The sequence below is a fragment of the Myotis lucifugus genome, unplaced genomic scaffold, assembly GCF_000147115.1.
Source record: "Myotis lucifugus unplaced genomic scaffold, Myoluc2.0 scaffold_15, whole genome shotgun sequence".
Classification (NCBI taxonomy): domain Eukaryota; kingdom Metazoa; phylum Chordata; class Mammalia; order Chiroptera; family Vespertilionidae; genus Myotis; species Myotis lucifugus.
The window spans coordinates 11,425,658-11,450,488 of record NW_005871063.1 but is presented as its reverse complement, the minus strand read 5'-3'; the positions used below and the strand labels follow the sequence as shown (position 1 = coordinate 11,450,488).

Sequence of the window (24,831 nt, the reverse complement as noted above, 5' to 3'; positions counted from 1 at the left end):
TGTAAAAAGTAACGTAATATTTGTTCTTTCTCCCAAAGGTGTAATCTTAAGAAGCCCCCAGTCCTGTGACAGTGTGATTATTATATAGCCAGTATTTTTATATTTTCAACTGCCAACAGGGTTTCTGACTAACCTATTGGGGGACTGATGAGAAGATAAAGTTACATGCTAATTCTTCATTTTCCTCTCATCCCTTTATCTTTAAATCTTCTTATGTCTGTTTTCATATATTTTAGGAGCGGTTTCACAACATTTTTCTTTTAGAACTATTTTTACCACTAGGTATGGCTTAGAAAAGTGGCTTAGAGATCTGTGAGAACCATAATGTGGATTCCAGGCTTATGGGAGCAAAAGCTTTTTCTCTAGTTTATTTCATAAAGGCCAGCTTTTCTCCAATTCCAGGGGAGGGGAGGTTAGGTTACTAATATGAATACTAATTATGATAAGAAAAGCTCTATCAATTTAAATTTCTATATAATGAAAGCCAGATGTGATTAGGGAATAATGACCATCATTTGTGTAAGGGTGGAAGAAGAGACATTTAAATTATAAGCAATCTTTGTAAACTAGGGTAAAAAATTATAAGTCGAACACTGCCTTTTTTGCAATCCTCATAATCTTCATACATAGTAGGGATTCTCTGTCTTTAAAAGGAGATTATTTCTTGACTTCACAAAGCATGCTTTAAATGTTCCCCCAAACCTTTTACCTCTCCTCCTCTTCTCTCCTTTCCTGAAAATTAAAGATGTATGTGCATTTTACCACACAAGAAAACAGAGCAGCATTCATTAATTTAAAAATTGGAAAATGTCTTACTGTGAATAATAAAGTAACAAATTTCCTATTTTTCTGTTAAAAGGTCAACATGATTGTGTAACTGTAATCAACAATTTCTTTCCTCGAGAGAGACTGGATTATTACACTAAACCCCAGGGACTGGATAAAGAGCCGAAACTGCCCCCAAAGTTGGCAGGGCCACTGCACAAAGTTATCACCACAACAAATCTTCATCCTGTCAAGGTAGTGTAGTGTTTATTGTATTTGCTTTTTATTTAAATACAAGAGACCCAGTGCATGGATTCGTACACCGGTTGGGGTCCCTCAGCCTGGATTGAACCCTCTCACAATCTGGGACCCCTCGGGGGATGTTGGACTGCCAGTTTTGGCCTGGCCTGAGGGATGTAGCAGTGTGGGAAGCAGCAGGCAGCTAGGGAGGAGCCTGAGTAGGGCTCAGTGCTCGGGGCTCAGTGCTCTGCGCTTGGTGCTCCGCGCTCCTAACCACTCGCCGCTTGCTCCTTACCACTTGCTCCTTAGCACTGCCATGGAGGCGGGAAAGGCTCCCACCACCGCCACTGTGCTTGCCAGCTGTGAGCCCGGCTTCTAGCTGAGTGGTGCTCCTGCTGTGGGAGCAAACTGACCACCAGGGGGCAGCTCCTGTGTTGAGCATCTGCCCCCTGGTGGTCAGTGTGTGTCATAGCGACTAGTTGTTCCGGTTGTTTCGTTGTAATGGTCACTTAGGCTTTTATATATATGTAGATTGCTTCAGAGTCTAAGCTGTTCTTATATTTATATATAAAACCCTAATATGCAAATCGACCAAACGGCAGAATGACCAGCAGAACATGACCAGCAGAACGACTGGTTGGCGGGTGGTGGGGCCGGAGAGCGGGTGGTGCCAGGCCAGCCAAGGTGGGTGCCAGCAGACAGAGGGAGGCGACCAGCAGCAGCGGTGGGGCGATCAGGGGGTGGGGCTGGTGAGCAAGCGGCGCCAGGCCACCAGCCAAGGCAGGTGCCAGTGTGGGTCCCCTGATTGCCCTGCTGGTTGCCCCACAAATCAGCCCTGATTGCCGGCCAGGCCTAGGGACCCTACCCTATATATTGGGAATAGTCTCTTAGATTTAAAAATTAAAACCTGGCAAGACTGAAAAAACAGGATGATGCAGCGATGACATGCATGGACTCTGGCTTGCACATTTTGTGGTGAGCCCTGATTCTGACATTTAAAACTGTGTGACAAAGCCAATTACTTCTCTCTGCTTCAGTTTTTGTACCCATAGGATGGGGAAAATGGTACTACTGCCTCAGAAGGATCATGTTATGTACTACTTTTTATAATCAGGGCAAAAAAATGTAGATGCCCATACAACAGCAAGATGCCTTTCACCTGTATGAAAAGTATGGTTACGGTGCATGCAGCGTCCCGGATTGCGAGAGGGATGTCTGACTGCTGGTTTAGGCCTGTAAACCGGCAGTCAGACATCCCCCAAGGGGTCCTGGATTGCAAGAGGATGCAGGCCAGTCTGAGGGACCCCCACCTCCCCCTGTACATGAATTTTGTGCACCAGGCCTCTAGTAGGATCATAATTGTCTTGGGTTGGGTTTTGTAGATGCAGAGCTTGCAATGGGCTCTTGTTCAGTTGATACAGTGAAGGAGTGCTCTCACTTGAAACCTAGAGCAGAGTGAAGACTAGAGAGGAAGAAAAGCTAGGCAAAGAGGTGGATTCAGCTGAAGCCAAGCCTCCGCTTCATCTCACAGGGAGCTCTGCACTGTTAATGGCTCTGGAGAGGCAGGGAGCCAGGCTTTCACATCAGTCATTGGCTGAGGCCTATCCCCAGAGGGAAAGGACGGCCTCCCAGATAGTGCCAAGTCAGGTGGCTCCCTTTGGATGAAGGTCCCTGGGGAAGGAGGCAGCTCTGAGCCCAAAGCAGCCAACACTCCCAGCAGCAGGGACCTGGTGCACAGGCCTGTAGACAGGATCTGGGCAGGGCACCAACAGCATCCACTATAATAACTGGCCTTCTACGAAATGTTCTGACATGTAGTCATGAACATATTTTTTAATGCAAGTACCTATTTGATGACTTTACGTAATACAGTTCTTAGGTTAAATCACACAGATTTTTAAACTTTGTAGACCAACCCAGAAGTTCAAATGGCTTAACTGGGGAAACTTTAAGAGCTGTTCTGAACTATTTTCACTGCTGTTTTCTTCATATTTAATATACAGCCTTTCGGTTTGTTTGAAAAATAATGTTTAATCAAACCAAATGAGTATAATTTCTTTAGTGAGTCATTACAGAAAACTCCATGTGTGCTACAGTAAGGCTGTCCTTTATCAAATTTCAATGTCTGTTATAGTCTTCATTCATAACATATAGATTTGATAGTAATTCAGAGCTGTTTAGTGAGCAGGACAGTACGTTGGGTCAAAAATTGAGGTTTTCCCTTCATACAAGGTGTTGCTATACTGTAGTGAAATAGATTTCCTTACAAGCCTAGTACAAAAGAGGAATCTGTGGAGTAAACGGAATACCATTAATATAAGTGGACAATTCTCATAAGCCTTTTTGATGGTGCATACTCATTTGAAGATATAAGTTCCAAATTGTATATAATCTTATTACTTTAGTGATGCATCCCTTTACTTATAGACTTTGAAGCTCAAGAAACAAATGAATGAACAAAATATACCTGTTATTTGGCCCTTCACCCCAATTAATTTTCTGGGCCATCAGTAGAGATGATAAACTAGCAGATCTTTCCTATAAAACTGACAAGTAGAGTCTATGCTGTTTTTATTTTTCAAAACTTAAATGTTTTCTGTAACATTCTGAAAAAACACTAGAGGCAAACTTATGATCCCATGTAGGCAAAAAGGAAATTCAGCTGTGAATCACATGTTTGTATTTCTACTGGAGAGTATATGGGCCTTAGAATTTAATCTTTAACAAATATTTAGCCTCTTCTGAATCAGTAGTTCTTATCCACTCAGCACCCAGGTGGCAGCAACTACACCACCATGGCATTCTTTCTCTTAGGAGGAGGCAGGCTGGGATGAGAAGTAGGATTTTTCTTAGGGACACAGTATTTCTCAATGTAGAGAATGTGTTGTTTTACAGAGCCTGTTGTCTCCTCAGTAGCCTGAGCATTATTGGACAATTCTGGTTTAGATTGATTTGAAGAAGTTCCTGCATTTTTATCTTTGTTTCCACCCCCTTGAGATTGCAGTAATTTCAGTTATGCAATAATGGAGCCTGTGGAATAATTTTTGATGTTTACATGGAAACTAGTCTCTCAGGGTTAAATGTCCTAAGAATTATGGCACCTCCAATTATTTTGAGTAAATCAGATTAAGAGCATATTTAGACAGGTAATAAATTATAAAAGTATATAAACTGAAATAGCCTACATTATATTTTTTAGAGCATTGGTTTTATAAGAGCTACTATTCTATGATTATAGTACCTTCCTTCAGAGCAGACCTGGCTTTTTATATGGATAAATGCTCTATTCACTTGAAAACCTTTCTTTTATCCACACTTTAGATAATAGCTACCCAGTTGCTTTTGTGGTGGCCCATTTTCATTGCTTTACCCCTTTTCAAACTGGCATTGCTCTTCAAGGGGAGCCTTATAAAAATGTAATTAACAGCCACTCTATAAAGCTAAAGACCTTTAAAAATACGCACAGAAATCCTCAATACGCAATTCATCTTTTTGCTACAATGCACCCGACACAGCTACATTTGCATTGAGGTTAAGTGCCTGCTACAGTAATAAGGATGTTTGTTTTCAACAGGGACTTGGGGAATTGTGCTGCTGCCCAGAATACAGAGGTTAGAAAGGAGAAAATCAGGTTCACAGGAAAAATGACAGGAGTTGAACAGGACCTCTAAGTTGTTAGAAGTCAGATATGCGCAGATGAGCCCATTTTTAATTGTTAAATGATTTTTAAGCCCAGAATTGTTCAAAATGAAAAAAAAAAAAAAGAATTCAAAATGCTGTTGTTTAAACATATTCGAAGGTAGCCATTCTCTGGGAGATGAGCTATATCTGCTTTTTATACCTGTAAGAATATATTTATTTCTCCATAATAATTAATAATAAGGAGTTTCTTTATAATGTATTAACTTATAACATCACAGTGATTAAAGGGAGCAAACTAGTTTAAGTATTATCATTTTGTGTGCAGCTATGTAAATGTTTCTGTAAGCTCATGGTAGAGCTGTGGTGATGTAACATTTTTTTGTATATATTGCTGTATATTATGAAATGAATAAAGCCTAATGTCTTAACAAAAAAAAACATTAATCTGGATTCTGTTTGAGGTTTTTTTGAAGATCTTGGTGTAAGATCCTATGCTTTCATTATAAATGCTGTATATAAAAGTATTGAATAAACATCTCCAAATGATTGTAGTTGACTGCAGAAATATAAACAACTAATTCATGAGTCTTCACTACCACAGTTAATTTTTGATATGTGTTATGGTAGGGAAAGTTGTTAGCAAATTTACCAACAGGGATTCTGATTATACTTATTTCATGAACTCTAATAATTTATTATTGAGTGCTATTTTAAGTAAAATACAAGATTATATATTAATCTAGTAGTGTAAAAATAAGTAAAAATAATTTTAATTTCACAAGAACACCTAATCTATATAAAACTTCCAAGTAGGAGGCTAGGCCTGTGTTTTACTTAAGGTAACAAATTATCTTTCTTCATGTCTAAAGAAAAGGATCTAATTCATGAAATCTGCTACCTGGTCTTCCCTAACATTTACATTATCTGGGATAGGTATTTAGCTGTAACATGTTGGTTAACAAATATGACTTTCTGCTCAGTGTATGCAATTGTGCCCATGTTACACACATGTTTACATTACTGTTATGCCACTGGATTTTTACAGCTGTTCTCTGCAGACCTACTGCATCTTATCTACCCTTTAACAAAGTTGGTAAAAAAAAAAATACTCCTCACTACACCAAGTTTGAACTTAATTTGGGCATATATGGGAAGTTTGGGACTCATAAAGCATCAGATTTAATTACTCTAATATTCCTCCTTTTGAAGCTATTTCTTCTTTCCTTTTTGATCTATTTTTCATTATTATGGATACTAGAAAATATAGAGAAAATCTCCACAGAGAAATGTAGTTAATCAGAAAATAATACACCTTTCATTTGTACTTATTTCTATAAAAATGTCATTTCCTTAAAATTAGTAAGAACTAATGAGAGTTGTAATTCTTTTAGCCATGAAATTCTAAAGCTCAATGATGTTAACTAAAAGAAGTGATGACTTGTTGATTTGATTCTATATATAAAGGATGTGCAAATATACCATTTTTATCTTTAGTAAAAGTACTTTTAACAGATACTAAAACGATGACTCTGAGTAGCCAGCTAACACCATAGATGGCAGCTCACGTAACTTTGACATAAAGAGTTCAAAAAATTCCAAAACATCAGGGTCCTTCTGTATTAGTTTTGTAACTTTCATCAAGGCCATTTGCATTCTAATTTGAATTAATGTAGTAAGTCTGTGGCTATAAGAAAGACTCCTTGGTAATCTTTGGAAATCAACTAAAAGTGAGTACCTAATTTTTATACAGAAAAGTCTCACTAGAATTTCTTCTAGATCGTGATGCTTATAAATGAGAACCCTCTGCTGGCAGAAGAAGCAGCTCTGAACAAGTGCTACAAGGTGATGGATTTGATTTGTGAGAAATGTATGAAGCAAAGTGACATGAATGAAGTATTGGCTATGAAAATGCATTACATCAGCTGCATCTTTCAGAAATGTATTAACTTCTTAAAAGATGGAGAGAATAAATTGGATACTCTGATCAAAAGGTACTGTTTTTATCATGCCACATATAAAATACAGAATGTTTCATTATATGAAGCCTCGTTATAGATTTAAAGTTTAAGTATTTTAGTAGCAGTTTGTTATCGTTGGGATCACCTTCAGTCTGCAAGAAACAGGGACAATTTTATACTTAGGCTGTAGACTGTTCTGTGCTCTCTACAGGGCTTTGTTACCCCCCATTACAAGCGAGGAATCTGAGGTTTGGAGAGGTGAAATAGCAAGCATAGGTCAGACAGCCAGAAAGTAGCCCAAGTGCAAGTGTGAGGACAGGTGTTCTGTGCCACAGGTGGTGCCCTGGATTCGTCATGGCACTGTGTGTCTCCGTGACTGTACCTGGGACAGCTGTGCGTTACCTTTGTTCTCTAACCACCAGGGATCAAGTTCTAGTTTTCCTGAGAAAAAGTGAACTCAGTTGGAAGGGTGTGACTTGCTGAGAGTTTTCATTCTTTGTACAAATAACTGACATGGTAATAAGTAACTAGCGAGTCTGATAGCAGTGTTCCTTGTGCTTTATGGCAGGGGTCACTTGCATAAATAGAGCTGACGAGGCCTCTCCTGACCCGGTGGCAGAACAGCAGTTTGTATCTAGTCTGACCATGATTTGAATAGACAATGACAATCTTAAATAGCCAAGAAGAAACTACTAAAAGTTCATGGGTTCAGCTGGGAGGAAATGCTGAGTAATTCAACTCCAATTACTGTTTGAAAACTATCTTTCAGCTTATTAAAAGGCCGACCTTCGGATGGCTTTCCGATATATCAAGAAAAGATCATTAGAGAAAGTATCAGAAAATTTCCTTACTGTGAAGCCACACTCCTCCAGCAGCTGGTGCGAAGCATCGCTCCCGTTGAAATTGTAAGGCTCTTATCACTAAGTTCGCTCCAGCAGGAAGACTTAACCAGCATATTTTGTACAATTAGAAGCAGGTTCTCTTTAGCATTAATTAATTATTTAATAAGAGGAATTGTTATTTTAGAAAATTTTCAGGAACAAATGTGGAGATAGGTTTTCCAGTTAACCCTGTTTGTTTATCCATTTCCCTCCTCTGATCCTTTTCTTCCATTTATATCTTGTGGTTTAATAAACAGTAATTCCCTGTGTGGGAGTCTAGATGGTTATAGGTTTTCCAGTTAACCCTGTTTGTTTATCCAAAGGTGGGTACACATCCTCTATGTCATACAGATACACACATGTTCATGGTAATTTGTGAAAAACTAGGTAAAGGTCCTGCATTAGATGAAAGTAGGAATTGATTGTCCAGGTTAATGGTTTTGGACAGGTTGATGGTTTTGGGTGGAGAGGTGAAGGGATGAGCCCTGGCTCATTGTATGTCCTGATAAACTATCTCACCGTATGTTCCAGCTTCTTATAGTCGACCTTACTGCCTCTGACTTTACAAATTTTCCATTTTTAAAAAAAGAAATCTATTTATACTTTGCAGCTATGGGAAGTAAATTTTAACTTTATCTGCTCTTTAAAGTACTTATTGCCCTTTTGTTCTATATTTATTTAAGCAGTATTTTATAGGACACTTCCTGCCTTCACTGTTTTGAATAGATTTCTGTTCACCTTTTCTATACAAGTCATGCTTTTATACATTTCAATCAAATCCTTTATCAGCCTTTGTCTGTTAGGCAAGAAATTGATCCTGACACTCGTCCCATCCATGGCTTCCTCCCTTCCAGTGGCAATGTTGCTCCTTCTCTGCATCCGTAGGGTGCTGTATCTTTTTTAGTGTGAAACATAACATCAGGACTAGAAATGGGTTCCAGGTGCTCCTTTTACAGTAAGACTTCACCTATTCAGAACCACAAAATAGAAAGACCTGCACAGACAAGATGATCTCACGAACCTCATGCGTTGATTAATGCATGAGAGCTCACCATGATTTCCCATGGAGATGCTTTATCCTGTTTAATATACTTGACTATTTAATGCTTAAGCTTTTGGGAGATTAAAGTTAGCTAGTTGTGAGGGTGGTTTATTAATCATGAGGGTGTTTGACTGTACATATTAAAACTCCAGCTAACCATGAATTAAGTAAATAAGGACTTATTTACTTAGAAGCCCCAAAGTAGGCAGACCAGATCTGGCCCAGTGGCTCAAAAATAAGTAGATTGGGAACCCAAACATTTTCCCACGCAATATTCTTTAGCTGTATAGATTTTCATACTCATGCTCATGGCCTCATGGTTGCAAGGCTTCTGATGCTCTTTCCCCGAGCTCACATTTCTATCCCAGGCAGGCAAGAAGGAATGGGGTCTATGGCTGGGAAGCAGGCTGTCCCAGAACCCCGCTGCCTGTGCTGCATGAACACTCTTAGCTGCTCAGAAGTCTGGGAGAAGAAGTATTTTTGGCTGGTCTAAATACTGTTGCTGCAAACAAAATTATGCTTCTATTAGCAAGGAAGTTGGGGGAATGACTAGCAGATAAACAACTAGGAATGGCTGCTATGGGGTATTTCCAGCACTAACAAGTGGTAGTTGACATTCTGCCTTCAAGGAGGAAAACAGAAAAACTAAAAATAGCAGTTCAGAGTACTTTAAAAAAAAGTCAAAGCAAGTCAGTGTAGGGGTCAACAATGCATCTTAGCCCTGTATCATAGAATATTGTAGTTTATGGAGTACACTGATTATTTATCCTAGTGATCTGAGCCATTGAGAGAAGGTTTATTCATAAAGTAGGATTTAGTGCATTTTAGAAAAATTTCTCTTCAGATTTTTTTGTTCTTTAAGAGTTATATATTCTGCTCTCTGAAAAACTACTTATCTGGAATGCCTGTGGTTGTGAGTGTCCCAGATAGCCACTGTTTACTTCCTGATGGGTTTTGTGATATTGCAAGTTTATAAGCGTTGAAGTGCTAACCTTCCTCAAAACATGGTGGTTCTTTGGCTGGCTCCCGTGGGGGTCACCTCTGGCCCCTTCTCACAGTGCTCATGCCAGGGCCCTGCTGCAGAGGTTGATTCCCTCTGCCTAGTGTGGAGTTCTGGCTCTGTCACAAAGTTCAGCAGGAAGTGTGAGAAATGTTGCTCCAGCCTTGTAACAGATTATACTGTTAAAGCTATTTGCTTTATCAATTCATAGCGTATGTCTTAACTTCTGGAAGGCTAGCCAAGGTCTCTGAGTTTATAAGATACTCTGGATATAGTAACCTATTTGTTTTTAGTCTGACTGTCTTCCGTGGGTAGAGCTTTGGTACCTAAACAGATTCTTATTTAACAAGTAGATGACAAGATTTTATATAGCAAGAAAGAGTTCTTGTCATCCAGTAGTGACAAGAAAGATTCCATGTGGTTACTCAGCTGTGTCATCAATTTTTTTCTGAAGCAATATTTCAGATTAACAGCCATTCTTCTAGCAAACTATCCTTTAGTTTTATCTTTGGTTACATCTGAGACTGTTACTGTGTTCTGATTCCCACTAAAGTCCAATTTTGGGGGGAGATTTTGAACATGTCTTAGTTACTTTGTGAAATAATATTTGAACATTAAAATGTAATTGTTATAAATCTGTTAAATATGTCATATTCTGTTCATTTATGGACCAGATTATTGTCTAATACAGTACTCTAATTCTGAGGCAATAAAATTACATGGACTAATAAGTATTTAGTGTAACATTAAGTACCAGTAATTCTCAAACTTTCAGTGTATTTCAGAATTATCTGTAATAAAGCAGGTACATGGACCACCACATCTTTAGAGATTCTAATTTAGAAGGTATGGGATGGCGGATTGATTTGAATTTTAAGCAAGTTCTCTGATGCACACCATCATTTGAGCACAACTTCTATAGACCTTTATTCCTGGTAAAATATATTAACTTAAATATCTAGTATCTGAGGTTTCATTTCACCTATTTTTTCTCGCCATTACACTATCTTCATTCCTAAAGAGAATTCTTAGCACTTTAATATAAAAGGAAACCCAGTCATTATGTTTTCAGAAGGAGCATAACAATTTCAAAATGAGTGCTACTTTAAAATACTTCTTAAATCTTTTGAATATTTCGTTTGACTATCTTGAGTACACAGAACAGTGTAAAACAATATTCTAAGAAAATCCCACTGAGTTCATTGTCCTGTATCTGAAATCTTTGTGGGCTTATTGGATAATCCTAATTGAAAAAACTTTTATTCTAGAAGAGGGCCAACTTTTTCTCTGTGAATATTTGGAGCCATGAATTACCTCCCTTATACTTTATGTAGAAAATGGTATAATCAAAAGGGTGTTTGTCATTTTGTCATGATGAAGTCAATGTAGTCGCTAACCTTAATGACTTTGTCTCTTGTGTGTCTGCTTTTAGATAACATTGTTCATGAAGTGTCATCTCAGTAGTTTATCCATGGTCATTTTAGAGAGTTGTTTTCTCTTCTTTATACCCATTCTAGGGTTCTGATCCCACTGCATTCTCTGTACTTACTCAAGCCATCACTGGTCAGGTGGGTTTTGTGGATGTTGAGTTTTGTACCACCTGTGGAGAAAAGGGAGCGAGTAAAAGATGCTCAGTATGCAAAATGGTAAGAATGAAGTTCTTTGAAGTTCATTGACAACTGGTTTAGATTTCATTCAAGTTGATAATTGATTTTTAATATTCTGTAAATATAGTGATAGATATTAATTTTCTAATAAATTCTAATACATTAGATATAAAATATTGCATCTAATACTGAAAAGTAATTTGGAAGAGAGCTAAGGATAAGTGTAGTTCTGTGCCCTGTCTTCTGCCAAATGCCCAGACTGCCCCAACTTCTGTGCTGACTACCCCAAAGAAGAAAGGATATGAATAAATGAATGGATATGAGCAAATAAGAGAAAGGCCATACATAGGGGACCAAGGCTGTTCAGAGAACCTAGAATAAGACAATTCATAAGTGTACAATCTTAAATATTCTGATATTGACTTGAACTATTATCTCTTCATCAGTTCTTCCTTATAAAACTATAACTCCCTTGTGACGGTTACCAATCTTTAAGCTTTCTGGACTATACTACCTACTTCTGCCAAAATTATCTTTGTAAAGATAATTTTTTACAGTAATATCTGCTTGTTGTGTTTTTCTTACATTCAGATATTGCACACATGCATGTGTCTGTACATTCACTTTACCCTGTAGATAATGTTAATTTCTTATTGTCTTAAGGTTGACATTCTTCAGGACATTCTTCTGTAACCCATTACATTCTATTGTAACCTACTTCTCCAGCCACATCTCCTGTAATTTCCCACTTCTCTGAGTCTCAGTTTTTCCTTATGTGTGAAATTGGCTAGAATTGTGAGAATTAAATGAGACCGTCTATATAGGCTAACTATTGTTGTATATAAAAACACTCCGAAATTCAGTATTTAAAACAACAATCATTATTTCTCCCATGTTTGTGGTTGGCTGAGCTCAGCCAGAAACATTCTGTTCCAGGTAGCTCATCCTCCTTGGACCAACAGGCCTGGCTGAGCATGTTCTCGTGGTGATGGCAGAAGTATAACTCCACAAATAGAAACACATATGAGGCTCTTAAGGACTAGCCTTAAAACTACCATGCTATCTCATTCCTTGGGCCCAAACAAGTCACATGGCCAAATTTAAAGTCAGTTTTCCTCTCCTTCAGTAAAAAGAACTTTGCAGTCACATGGGAAAGCGTTTGGATGAAGAACTAGGGCCAGTAATACAACCTATAACGCCATTTATGTTTAAGGGGCTACTGAAATGTTTGGCATATTATCTTGCAAAAGTCTAAGCTTCATTTACTCAAAACTTGTTGTCCTTGAACATGTCATTTACTTCCCCTTTCCTGCATTTTTGTACAAGAAAGTCCCTACACTTGGAATGCTTTTCCCATTTCTTTGTCTACTGACTCCTCCAGCTAGAGTGAGTCATTGCTTCCTCTGTGTTCCCATTGCGGTTACATCCTGTACTAGGCCGAGTGTCTGACTCCCTACATGCAGCCTCATCCTGCTCTTTTTTGACCGTAGCTTCCTCTAGGACAACAATTGCACTGTACCAATTCAGGCACATAGTAGGTTCTCAGATAAATCATTTGTTAAAGAGTCTTTCATAGACCATTTGTTATATATCCATTATTGTTATAAAGTGTAAGCTAAAAATTACAAATATAAGTCAGTACACATGCACACATCATGGTTTCAAAACAAAGTATAGAAAACTTAATATTTTCACAGTGAGGCTCTTGGTTTAATGTCATAATGGAAAAATCCTGTAATCGTAGCTCTTAAGTGCAAATAAACCTTAAATTGCTTTTCAGGTAATATATTGCGACCAAACCTGCCAGAAAACACACTGGTTTGCACATAAGAAAATCTGTAAGAATCTCAAGGACATTTATGAGAAACAACAATTGGAGGCTGCCAAAGAAAAGAGTGAAGAGGAGAACAGTACGTATATAAAAGCCGAGCTGGTACTGCGGCTTAGTGGGGAGGGAGGCCGAGCTGACACTGCTGCTTAGTGGGGAGGGAGTGATGGATGATATTAACACAGGGCCCCACGAGCTGAGTGATATTAACACAGGGCCCCAGGAGCTGAGTTTTCTCTGGGGACTAATGTAGCTTGGGTGACCAGTGTAAGGATCAAACTTCCGTGTGGTCTCAAATGTGTCCCTATTTTGAATCCCTGCTTTTGGGGGATAATTTATAGGATATAGTCTGATTTTATTCCACATTCTACTTTCTGACTGCCCTGGAACTGTGGGACTCTTAATGAGCATTTACTTACATTCTGCTCACAAAGGATTTTAAGGTCGTTGAATAAGGGAATAATTAAATTTCCCCTAATGGCTAACCAAGTATTTCAAGATTGGAAGCCTTTAAATTTCTTAATTTAAAAACTGCAGGTGAAATTAGAGTAGATTTATGAAATCCAATGGAATTGCAGATCTAATAATGCACAGATTATATTTCTATAAGTGTCAGAGCAGTGAATTCCATAGTATTTTTCCTCAAAAGTGTGTGGCTTATCTTGGTCAGAAATAGTGAATTGTTTCAGCAATATTGGGGGAGAACTGCCCCCACTCCTGTGCCGAGCCCCAGAGTATATATCATGCATTCTGTGGAGTGCTTGTAGTTTGAAAAGGTTGCCCAGGTGACTTTGATACTAAACACTTCCTCCTTTCACCCCTCAAGGGACCATGTCCCCTTTACCACTTGCTTGAGAAACACTATTAGTGGGATTGCATAATCTGTAAACAATTAAGTCTACTTTGTATAAGTAAACTGAAGAGAATAGTCAGGCTTTCTGATGGCCATGCTTTTGCCTGTTTTCTGATGAAACTTGTATCCTATGTGTCGAGGACAGCGAGAAATAGCTGGTCATGTTCTATACAGGTTGCAAGAGACTGAGATTGTCGCCAGTGTGGGAACTCCCAGTTGCTAAACATCAGCACAGCCACACACTATTCTAAGTGTTACAAACACCGTTATTTGCCACAAATGTAGGATAGGTTTTACTATCCCTGACTTTGTAGGTAAGGAAACAACTTTGTACAGACAGTAACCTACAGGCATCAAGTTAATTCATGGCAAAGCTGTATTCGAAAACAGACTTTGTCAGATCCCAAACAACAGTCCTGATTTCAAGGCCTGGCTTTAGAGCCAGAGTCCTGAGTTCAAATGCCAGGTTTGTTGCTTTTCTAGCTGTGGAACTTTGAGCAAGTTAGTGAACCGTAAACCCTCTCTCCTCAGTTTCCCCACGTGTAAAATAATGATAATAGAGATAATTTCCTTCATGTGGTTATTATGAAGATGAAATAATATACGGAAAGTGAAAGGAAAATGACTTTTTTCTTTTTAGCAGATAGCAAACTCGATGTCGATTCGAATGGTGTTACTGAAGAGCAGCCAGAGGCTGGACCGGCAGTGCCCCAGGAGGACTGCGATGCTAAGGGTCCTGAGGAAGGGGAGAAGGCCTCTCTGCAGTGCGATGCTGGCTTGGAATGCTCACAGGAGGCTACTGCAGGTCCCCTGGCATCTGAGGAGTAAAAGCCAGAGCACATGCCAGCACGGACGGTCCTCACCCTGCAGGGGCTGGAGAACTCGTGGGATGTCCCCATTGCCTGTGACAGCGCACGGCACCGTGGCAGCATTTCCTAGAATAGATAGATGCTTGCCAGCAAAGCTGTGTCTACCCTGCCCTAATTTCCCCTGATTTCTGTTCCATAATTTGACAGATATTCCTATGGAAAAAAATTAATTTTCAAAATACAGGAGAAACATTTCTACTTCCTTTCGGAGCCCAGCTTTCCAGCAGTTGTTCTCAAAGGGAATAAAATCCCCTTAAAGAAGAAATAGAGGCTCCAGGAAACAAAGGGTGAAGTCAGACAGGTGTAGGAGAGAGGAAGTTTTTAAGAAAAAAATGTTATAGCGACAAAGATGGGTAGTTAAAAAAAATCATAACTTTGTGTGAATAAAATGCATATAAATAGCATTTACAATAGTGAAGTTCTATGTAGTAGGATATAAGGAAATGAAGAAAGGCTGTGTGTTTAAAGATCTCTGCCAGAGTCCAGCTAATTATAGTTTTCTATAGAATTATCCTGAGCAGTCTGAACTGTATCTACTTCCTGCAGTGATGTTTTATCTACATACAGTGTCTGCACCTTCAGAAATACCAGGTTCCCAGGAGGCACTAAGGCATCACCAGAGTTATCTCAGCTCGTGCAGTAAAAGACATTTTTTACTCAATAATGGCTAAACGTAGTTTCCACAATTGTAAAACTAATTCATGTGCCATATTCCACTTGAAAGGTTGACTTTTATCTTCCTGCAAGCTTTTCATGTGGCCCTTCCTGTATAATTGTTCTTTATAGAATGTTCCGGCATCAGTTTTTAGAGTGCAGTATTTAAACATAGTTAAGTGCGATGGCTGAAGACATCGCAGTTACACAGTTTCTTGTGTTGATTGTAAAATAAATTGTGCCTATTAATATAACCGACTCACATCTTGTTTCATAGTTTATTGCTCAGGGGTGGCACATATTAGAAAACAGCAAATATTAGAAAACTTAGCAAATATTGGAGACCAAAGTAGTAATTGCTTTTTGTTTGTTTGTTTTTAACTTACTGATTTGAGAGAGAGAGAAAAAAAACATCGATTTGCTGTTCCACTTATTTATGCATTCATTTGTTGATTCTTTTATGCGCCTTGGCCAGGAATCAAACCAGCAACCTTGGCATATCGGGATGATGCTCTCACCAACTGAGCTACCTGGCCAGGGCCAATAATTGTTTTAATATGTACAATTGCAAATAAAAACAACTAGAATTCTCACTTCACGGATCAAATTATTCTATCTTGCTGGTTCTCTTTCCTTAAAACACATACGTCTTTGGAGCATCCTATACCATGCTGCATGTGAGTAAACGTGGTAAGTGGTTAGGAATGCAGCAGGAAGTTTGTCTGAACTTGTCAGTCATGACAAGCCTCCATCAAGGTACCTCATCTGCACACGGATAAACCTTGGATAGTAAAATAATCCTCCCAGGCGGCCCTGGCCCACAAATGTGTTTTTACCTGAGGTCCCTGATTTTTCATTGTTGTTTTGGATTTGTGTTGACATTCTGTATTACCATCACGGTCCGTGTCTTTGGATACCATGGAGAGTTACTAAAAAAAGCAGAAGGAAATAGGAAAATCCAGAAATGTGGCAATGCAGAGGTACTTTTCCCCTTCATTGAAATGAATGTTGATATAAACCGGAACTCTAACACAGCTATAACTGACATAGATAGGAACTTGGACAAAGAGGACCTCACATATAAACGGTGTCAGTATCACAATTTTTCCATGAATGTATTTCAGGAAAGGTGTGGTCAGAAAATGGGATTTAAGAGAAAATGAGATTGGTTCTGGTTATACTCCTTTGTCACAAATAACCAAAAATAGTAGATGTTTCCATTATTACACCATCAAAACAGGTGATTAGTCCAGTTATTTTTTTTTAACCATGTAGAATTCTTTTCAATACTAGAGGCCCAATGCATGAAATTTGTGCACTGGGGGGAGAAGAGGGGTCCCTCAGCCCAGCCTGTGACCTCTTGCAGTTCGGGACCCCTCGCTCCTTAACGTCCGCTGCCACAGAGGCGGGAGAGGCTTCCGCCACCACTGCTGCGCTTGCCAGCTATGAGCCCAGCTTCTGGCTGAGCGGCACTCCCCCTGTGAGAGCACACTGACTACCAGGGGGCAGCTCCTGCGCTGAGCATCTGCCCCTGGTGGTCAATTGTGCATCATAGCAACTGGTCGTTCTGGTCATTCCGCCATAAGGTCGCTTAGGCTTTTATCATATAGACTAGTAGCCCGGTGCACGAAATTCGTGCACATTAAAAGGGAATTAATTGCCCTAACCGGTTTGGCTCAGTGGATAGAGCATCGGCCTGCAGACTCAAGGGTCCCAGGTTCGATTCTGGTCAAGGGCATGTACTTTGGTTGCGGGCACATCCCCAGTGGGGAGTGTGCAGGAGGCAGCTGATCAATGTTTCTCTCTCATCGATGTTTCTAACTCTATCCCTCTCCCTTCCTCTCTGTAAAAAATCAATAAAATATATTTTTTTAAAAAGGGAATTAATTAGCAGAGATATTTAAATATTGCTATTTGCCCTTTCTCTATAATAGAAGTGTGAGAGATGAAAGGAAATTAGTAAAATGTACATGAAAATCATATAAATTTATTAATAAACAGTAACAAAAGGATATAACAACAGAGGCATGATATAAAAACGACAAAAACATGATATGAAAACAACAAAAACATGATATAAAAACAACAGAGATGCAAACAATGACTGATAAAGTGATTAAACTTATTCTAATATCTCCCTGTACACCACATTAAGAGTGAAAACACTTTCAGAGTGCTTGACTAATTTCCCTTGTGATGAAGTACTTAGAACTTTAACTGTAACATCACATGCTCTTCAAACTTGAGAGAAAGCAACATATAACTGACCATGTGTGAAAACGGGTTCAGGTAGGAATATGACTACTTTGTCTAGAGTTTGTCCTTGTGATTTATTAATAGTCATCACAAATAATGGCATCACGGGAAACCGTCGTTGAATCAATTTAAATGGGAGGCCAGTGTCAGATGGGGACAAATTAATTCTTGGAATCAGAACAGCCTCTCCCTCTGCAGATCCTATTAATAATTCAGCTTTGATAATGTTAGGTCATAATCTTTTGATAATAAATCTGGTACCATTACAAAGACCCCATTTACTATTGAGATTTCTCAATAGCATGATGATTGCACCCACTTTCAATTTTAATTTATGACACAGCATTCCCGAAGGAGTAATACTATTAAGAAATTCAATGGGAAAATTTTCCTTTTCAGCATCATCTGTGGAATCAATGGAATCATCACTCAAATATGTGTGAAAATCTCCATCGAGTATATCCAAATTTTCTTCATTTAATTTTTGAACATGCTCATTTTTTGGACAAAGAATTGCACGTTTAGATATATTTTTAATATCTACAGCAGTGGTTCTCAACGTTGGCTGCACATTAGAAACACTGGGAATCTTTTAAAAATCCTGATTCCTGGGCCTCGTCCTCCGGAAATTGTTTCTTTGTTATGGGGTGGGGCCACAACATTAGTAACAAAGAAACAGAATTAAAACTTTATTGTGGGGAGCCGCTATAGTCTTTTGGACAGGTTTAAGCCTTGGACTGATGAGAGGGCACAGTCCTCTCATTGCCATGTGCAAGTCCCAGCTTGGAGGGCAGGGCCCTCCCAGCACAATTATAGCCAACAGCTGTAGTTGTAAGCTTGAACCTATGGTCAGAACATGTGTCCCCATGTGCCTGAGTGATGTAGGCTTGATAGAGTTCAGGTGCATGTAGTTGAGTAGGATTGAAACCCAGGAGAATGTTGTAAACATCTTGGTCATGCCCTTACTTTGTCTCGTAGCATCTGCTATAAAATAAAGGCATGGCTGTGGGCATGGTCGCTGTCTCAGAGAAGCAGCGTCCCACCGAGACCTGGCTTTCATTCTCATCTGTCTTTTCTAAGCCTTTCAGCTGCCCCCACTCAGGTTCACCCCTGGCCGTGCTGGCACATGGCACACTTTAAAAAGATCTGCCTCCACACTCCCAGGGCGGGTTCCTGCCTCAAACCCCGCCTTTACAGGAAACAGCTCCGGGAAACAGCTTGGGGGAGGGTGCAGCCGTTGCCAAGACAACCCCTGCAGGACTGACTTCCTTTCGCTTGGTCGCGGCTGGATGTGATGAACACCACCCGTGGTTTTTATATAAGTAGATGCTATTAAGAAACATCTCAAATATAGAACCTGTAGGATTAAGCACAGTCTTACTATTCCAACATATCTTAAAAGCACCCTCTCAGTTGCATCTTCCATTTTGTAGTTTTAGGTTATATAACTAAAGATCATGTCTTTTCTATTTTGTGATTCTCCCCAAGTACTGTGTTTTTCAATCTCAGACACTTAGTAGCCCTTCATTATTGAATAAAAATGTTCAGTATTGAGTGCATTTTAAAGCAAGTCTTTTCATTCAAATGAAATATTTAAAAGGAGATTAAGTAAAAATTCCTAACCATATTTTTGTAATTGGAATACACTTTTCATCCTTTTCAAGTGATTATAAACTTAAAAATACCAAACTACACATTCTTTTACTACTCTGTTAGTGGTTAATCTGGAAATTACAATATCCCATCCTTAAACTTATTACAAATCTAATTAAAAATTAGTACTTATGCAACTCATGGACCAGCTTAAACCTGATCCTGTTTAAATATACATTTCCATCATGAAATGGATTGTTGCTATACCTGGCCAACGTTATTGCGTGGTGGGTCTGATACACTCAGCTCCTGAGGAGTAGCTTTGATCAAACCGTTACTTGATGGCTAACGGCCAGGCTCCCAGTGCTAGAAGGGACGCAGTAGCATGCCAAGGACTAACAAAACAGTGACTAGTTCTCTGCCGCTGATGGTGGGACCTTGGACTGGACTGTGAAGCTCAGAGCTGGCCAGACACTTCACAAGGCTTCCTTACCTCCAGCTAATGTTTCTAGCACCATGGATGATGCGGGGTGATTACTGTATTGCTTATTTATTACTGTGTAACCAGTTACCCCAAGAACTTATTAATTGGAAGCCTCAGTAAGCATTATCTCATACAGTTTCAGCCGGCTAGACATACAGGAGCCGCTTAACTGGGTGGTTCTGGCTTGGGGTTTCTCAGGAGGGTGCAGAGCAGCTTTCAGCCAGGGCTGCAGTCATCTGAGGCTTTAACTGGGTCGGGAGGATGACTTGCAGCTGACATGGTTGTGGGCAGAAGGCCTTAGCTCCTCCCTGGCTTTGGGAAGGAAGCCTCAGGCAGCTCCTCAGAGGACTGCCTTAGTGTCCTCACACATGGCCGCTGGCTTCCTGCAGAGTTACATGATCTAGGAGAGAGAACAAGACAACATTTTGATTCTGTCTGTGACCTAATTTGGAAGCCACACCATCATGTGTGCCTTGCTATCAGCCACGCACCCACATCAATGCCAAACTCCTTTCTTTCTCTCAGCTGTCACCTTCTGCCAGGGAGCACATGGGAATAGCAGACCCTGGCTGTGCATAGGATCTGAGGGGCCCACAGGTAAATGTTGGTTACAGATTCCCACTGATAGCTCACTGCTCCCTCCAGGCTCCCATCCCCTGCCCATGCTGATCTCAGCCCACTTCTACAGTCAGGGTGAGGCAAAAGCAGGTTTTCAGCTCTGAGTGTGCCAAACAGAGTTTATTCTTGTATTATTATTTACTAATTATTGTATTGTTTTCCACATGAAGAACTGTAAACCGAATGTTGCCGCACCCTCTAAATCTATGTAACAGAATGTGGTGGTTCTAAGCACCAGCGAAGGGGGAAATGTCACCCTGCTTTTTGTAAGCTTTGGATCATTGCTCTTTATCTCAGAGCCAACCAGTGATGTGTTTGAGTTACCTTAACTGTCCGGTTTTGTGTCTCAGTCCCACACAACTGCTGAAAGCTTTTCTAGTTTCTCCTTCCACTGGTAGCATTCTTCTGGCTAGGCTAAGCTCAGATTATTAGCCCACATACAAATGACAAATGCCTCCAACACAGCAGACTGGATTAGCGAATTGTGGTATAATCATACCATGCAAGACTGTACAGCAATGAGAACAATGGAATTACTGCTATTAGCAACAACATGGGTGAATTTTACAGTGCTGAGTAAAAGGAGCCAGACAAAAAAATAATGCCACTTCTGTGATCCCATTAATATGCCTTTCAAAAACAGACACAATTCATGTACACTTTAGAAATCAGGACAGGGATTACTTCTGAAGTGCGGGTAGTAATGAGTAACAGTACTGGTGACAAGAACGAGGAGGCTTTTAGAGTGCTGGCAATGTTCTAGTTCTTGGTCCAGTTACATGGACATGTTCGTTGTTTGAAAATTTGCTGAGTTGAGCTCTTATGATTTGTATACATTTCTATATACACGTTTTACTTCAACAAAAACATAACATCAAATGTGGGAATTTTTCATTATTAGCGTTTGTTTTTTTTATTTTTTAAATTTCTTTATTGATTAAGTTATTACATGTGTCCTTATCCCCCCAATGCCTCCCTCCCCCCCGCCATGCACTCACCCCCCTGGTGTCTGTGTCCATTGGTTAGGCCTATATGCATGCATACAAGTCCTTGGATTGATCTCTCCCCCTTACCCTCACCCTCCCCTACCTTCCCTCTGAGGTTTGGCGGTCTGAATGCTTCTCTGTCTCTGGATCTGTTTTTGTTTATCAGTTTATGTTGTTCATTATAGCGTTTATGTTTTTATTTAAATGTTTCAAATAACGTCATAATAACAATGCTAATCACGGAGAAGTTTAATACACAACTGAGAACCACCAGGGTTCCGAGAAATACCAGGGGTTATCTCAGTGTAATTGTGAACATCTGAGCAGGTTTTGCACCTTTGTCTTCGAGGTATTTTTCCTCCCGTTTGGGAACTGTGTTCCAGTTCAGAGAGGTAAAAGCCATCGCTGATCTCTTCATGGACCTGACAAAAACAGCATCTTCTGGGTCATCAAACACAATTCTGAAAAAATGGCAATTATGTCAGAAAATGTCAATTAAATAAAAATGTTTAATTTAAATATATCAATGCCACATTTTCTATAGTGCCACTAACAAATATATTTTGGGCTCTACTGACAAATGACTTTCAGGAGAAGTAATGCTATTTTTATTATGTATATTGTTTATTTTAATAATAGAGTTTTTGACCATATTTGGGATCAGCTATTACAGTTTAGGTTTCACAAATGTATACATTCATGTTTTAAACCAGTGTTAAATGAAATTATTAAAATACTTCTAGACCTTGTATGCATATTAGTATTTTGTATATATTTTATTGGAATAGTTCCTATATCGTGCTATATTTTATAAATGTGCTTGGGGATAATATTTTTCAACACTGAATTAAAACAAAATTCCTAAGTTAAAAATTAAAAGAGAGCAATGATTTTTAAATTCATCAATATTCACAAATTTGAAATATTTTTCATAGTTTAATGAAGTATTTGCTTCTGAAAATGTAAATTCCAGTGAGTATAAAATATTAATAATTGCTGTCACTGGGCATATTTAGGGGAACAGTAAACAAGAAAGATAAAGACTCTCATCTATAATAGCTAATAATTATTGTTTTAATTTTTTTCAAATCCAATCACATTTTCATTTATCTTAGGTTATAAAAATAACATTAAAGTGTAAATATGTCAAATATGAATACATAGCTTGAACTCATTTATCACAGAAAGACAGCAATTTTTTTCTATCTATTGAAGAGATAGTCATTTTTTTAAAAATCTATTTTGGGAAGTGGGAGTAATTTAGAAATAAATAATCCAATAATGAAGTTAAAATCACTTACTTGTCTACACTATTCCCAAATGCAAAATCTAAAAAAAATAATTTCTAAATTAGTATCTTTCAAATGTTTACTTAGCATTTTAAAACAATTGAGCAGTGCTGTAGAGAAAAAGTCAAGAGCATAGGTCTCTGGTTTTCGAGCAAGAATTTCAATGAATAATTCAATCCATCAAAAACAAACCTTGATACCAAACCCTACATTGAAACTGTCTCTTAGATATAGTGCCTTTGGTTTGTCTTAGGTTTTGAGGCAGATTTGTAAATGCAATATACTTCTCAAAACTCTGAGGACAGAATGCTTAATCAATTTATTTAACAATAGAATCCAAGTGGGAATTTTTTATAATTGAGATACTGAGTCTCAAGTATAGAAACGGATCTTTTTTTTTTAGATAGGCACATGCATTTACAAATGGAATAATAGACCAAATGAGGAGAAATATTTAGGGCAGTTTAAACCATTTGGATTCTTGGCATTAACTTCAAAGAAATGGAATAAACAAATCCTAGATCACAAGAATCTCCATCTTCCCTAGCCCTGGCGCTCAAAGGCTAGTCCTCAAAGCTTGGCCTTCTTCTGGTATCTTGCAGAGACTGTCATTGCGTTGTTTATTCCTCTTCAGAAGACCTAGAGCCAGGCTAGAGATGGAATGTAGCAGCACCTGTTAGGCCACCAAAGCCCACAGTGCGAGCTCTTGCCAATCCATAAGCAGCAGGGAGCACACAGCCTCTGCCTTCAGAGAGGAGCTCATGGCATCCTTCCCTTCACAAGTGCCGACTCAAGTCTCCCACAGATCAGAAAGCTGAAGCAAATGAATGTCCAAAATACCGCTTTGACTGACTAGCAGAGACGGTGCTCGAACCCAGGGGAATCTGACCTCAAAGCTCGTGCTCTTGCCTCTACACTGGTTGCTCTCTAACTGGACTATGCACAGATCACGTGGAAGGCTAGTTAAAGCACAGCTTCCTGGGTCCCAACCTGGAGTAATTTCTAACTTAGTAGCTCTCACCTGGGGCAAGAATTAGCATTTGTAACCAATAGTTGCTAAGTGCTGCTGCTGCAGCTGGTTTGGGGACCACACTTGGAGAACTACTGCTTTACACTATACTCTTTTGCATCCAGAACATATCCTCCAGGCATTCCTTCTATTCTATGGGACATATAGGGATAAAGCAACAAGTTAAATGACACTTGGTGGAAACAATCATGCAAATTACATTGTTATAACTGGCCTGGTCTCTTCGAAAAGTCAAAAGTCGTGGAAACAATTTTGGAATCCATTCTAAATTAAAAGAGATTAAAGAGCCATAATAGCCCACTGTAATGACGAATCTTGACTGAATTCTGGTTTGAAAAAGCAGCTATGGAAGCCATCTCGGGGCTAGGAAAATTTGAATATGGATTACATATTCAATAATATAAATGTTACTTTTCTTAGATGTGATAATGGCATTGTGGCCCTATAGGAGAATGTCATTTTAAAATTTACAGGCCAAATTAGGAGTGAAATGTCATAATGTCTGCGACTGAAGTATTTAAATGGTTCAATGATACTTTTATTTTTCCAGTTTACATAAGGCAAAGTCTAAATGGAGGGTGGTGAATATGGCAGAATATTACTATTGAATATACATGGGCATATACAGGTGTTTAACATTCTTTCAACTTTTTCTATATTAGAAAAATGTCACAATAGTTAAGGGAAAAGTCCTGATTTCACCCTCATTTTTTTTTCTTCTTTTCTTGCTCTGTCTTTAATAATAATTTAGCTGGTTGTAAAATTCTTGGCTGACTATTACTTTTCCTTAGCATTTTAAAGGTATTAGATCACTATTTTCTGACTTCCATAATTGCAGTTGGGAAGCTTGTTGTGAATCTACAAATTATTCTTTTGTAGGTAAATTTACATTTCCTCTCTATTTTAAGATAATTTTGCCTTTGATGTGGATTTTTGTTGTTATTAGTCTTATGCTTTGGAATAATTTGTCTGATGAATCTAAGGATTTATATCATTTACCAAATTTGGAAAATTCTCAGCCATTATTACTTCAAACATTATCTTCTGCCCAATTTATCTATGTTTTTGTCCCTTCAGGATTATTAAACTTATATTGAACCTTATCTTTCTAATATTTGCTTATCTCAACAGCTAATTTTCTATACCTTTCTCTCAGCTGCATTCTGGGTAATTTCTTCAAAACTCTTTTCCAATTTCATATTTTTTCCCCTTGTTTTTAGAAAATCTGTTCTAGAA

General features: G+C 38.8%; 2 protein-coding genes across 9 annotated transcripts in view; one reads left to right on the top strand and one right to left on the bottom strand.

The window, feature by feature from the left end:
• Nucleotides 1-15,597, top strand: part of ANKMY2 (ankyrin repeat and MYND domain containing 2) — a 31,909-nt gene extending 16,312 nt beyond the window's left edge. For 6 of the 8 annotated variants that reach the window (XM_014452467.2, XM_006085044.3, XM_023750767.1 and 3 more), the window contains 6 exons: nt 860-1,020; nt 6,424-6,638; nt 7,375-7,510; nt 11,046-11,174; nt 12,916-13,045; nt 14,457-15,597. In XM_014452467.2, the coding sequence (XP_014307953.1) occupies nt 860-1,020; nt 6,424-6,638; nt 7,375-7,510; nt 11,046-11,174; nt 12,916-13,045; nt 14,457-14,644 (959 nt within the window). In that variant the 3' untranslated portion in view covers nt 14,645-15,597. The remainder of the gene's footprint in view (nt 1-859; nt 1,021-6,423; nt 6,639-7,374; nt 7,511-11,045; nt 11,175-12,915; nt 13,046-14,456) is intronic. The other 2 variants (XM_006085043.3, XM_023750765.1) reach the window with 2 other exon arrangements.
• Nucleotides 15,598-21,456: 5,859 nt separating this feature from the next.
• LRRC72 (leucine rich repeat containing 72) overlaps nt 21,457-24,831 on the bottom strand; it is a 108,283-nt gene continuing 104,908 nt past the window's right edge. Inside the window, exons 8-9 of the mRNA XM_023750763.1 lie at nt 22,578-22,605; nt 21,457-21,737 (exon numbers count right to left, since the gene is read on the bottom strand). Of these exons, the coding sequence (XP_023606531.1) occupies nt 21,572-21,737; nt 22,578-22,605 (194 nt within the window). The 3' untranslated portion in view covers nt 21,457-21,571. The remainder of the gene's footprint in view (nt 21,738-22,577; nt 22,606-24,831) is intronic.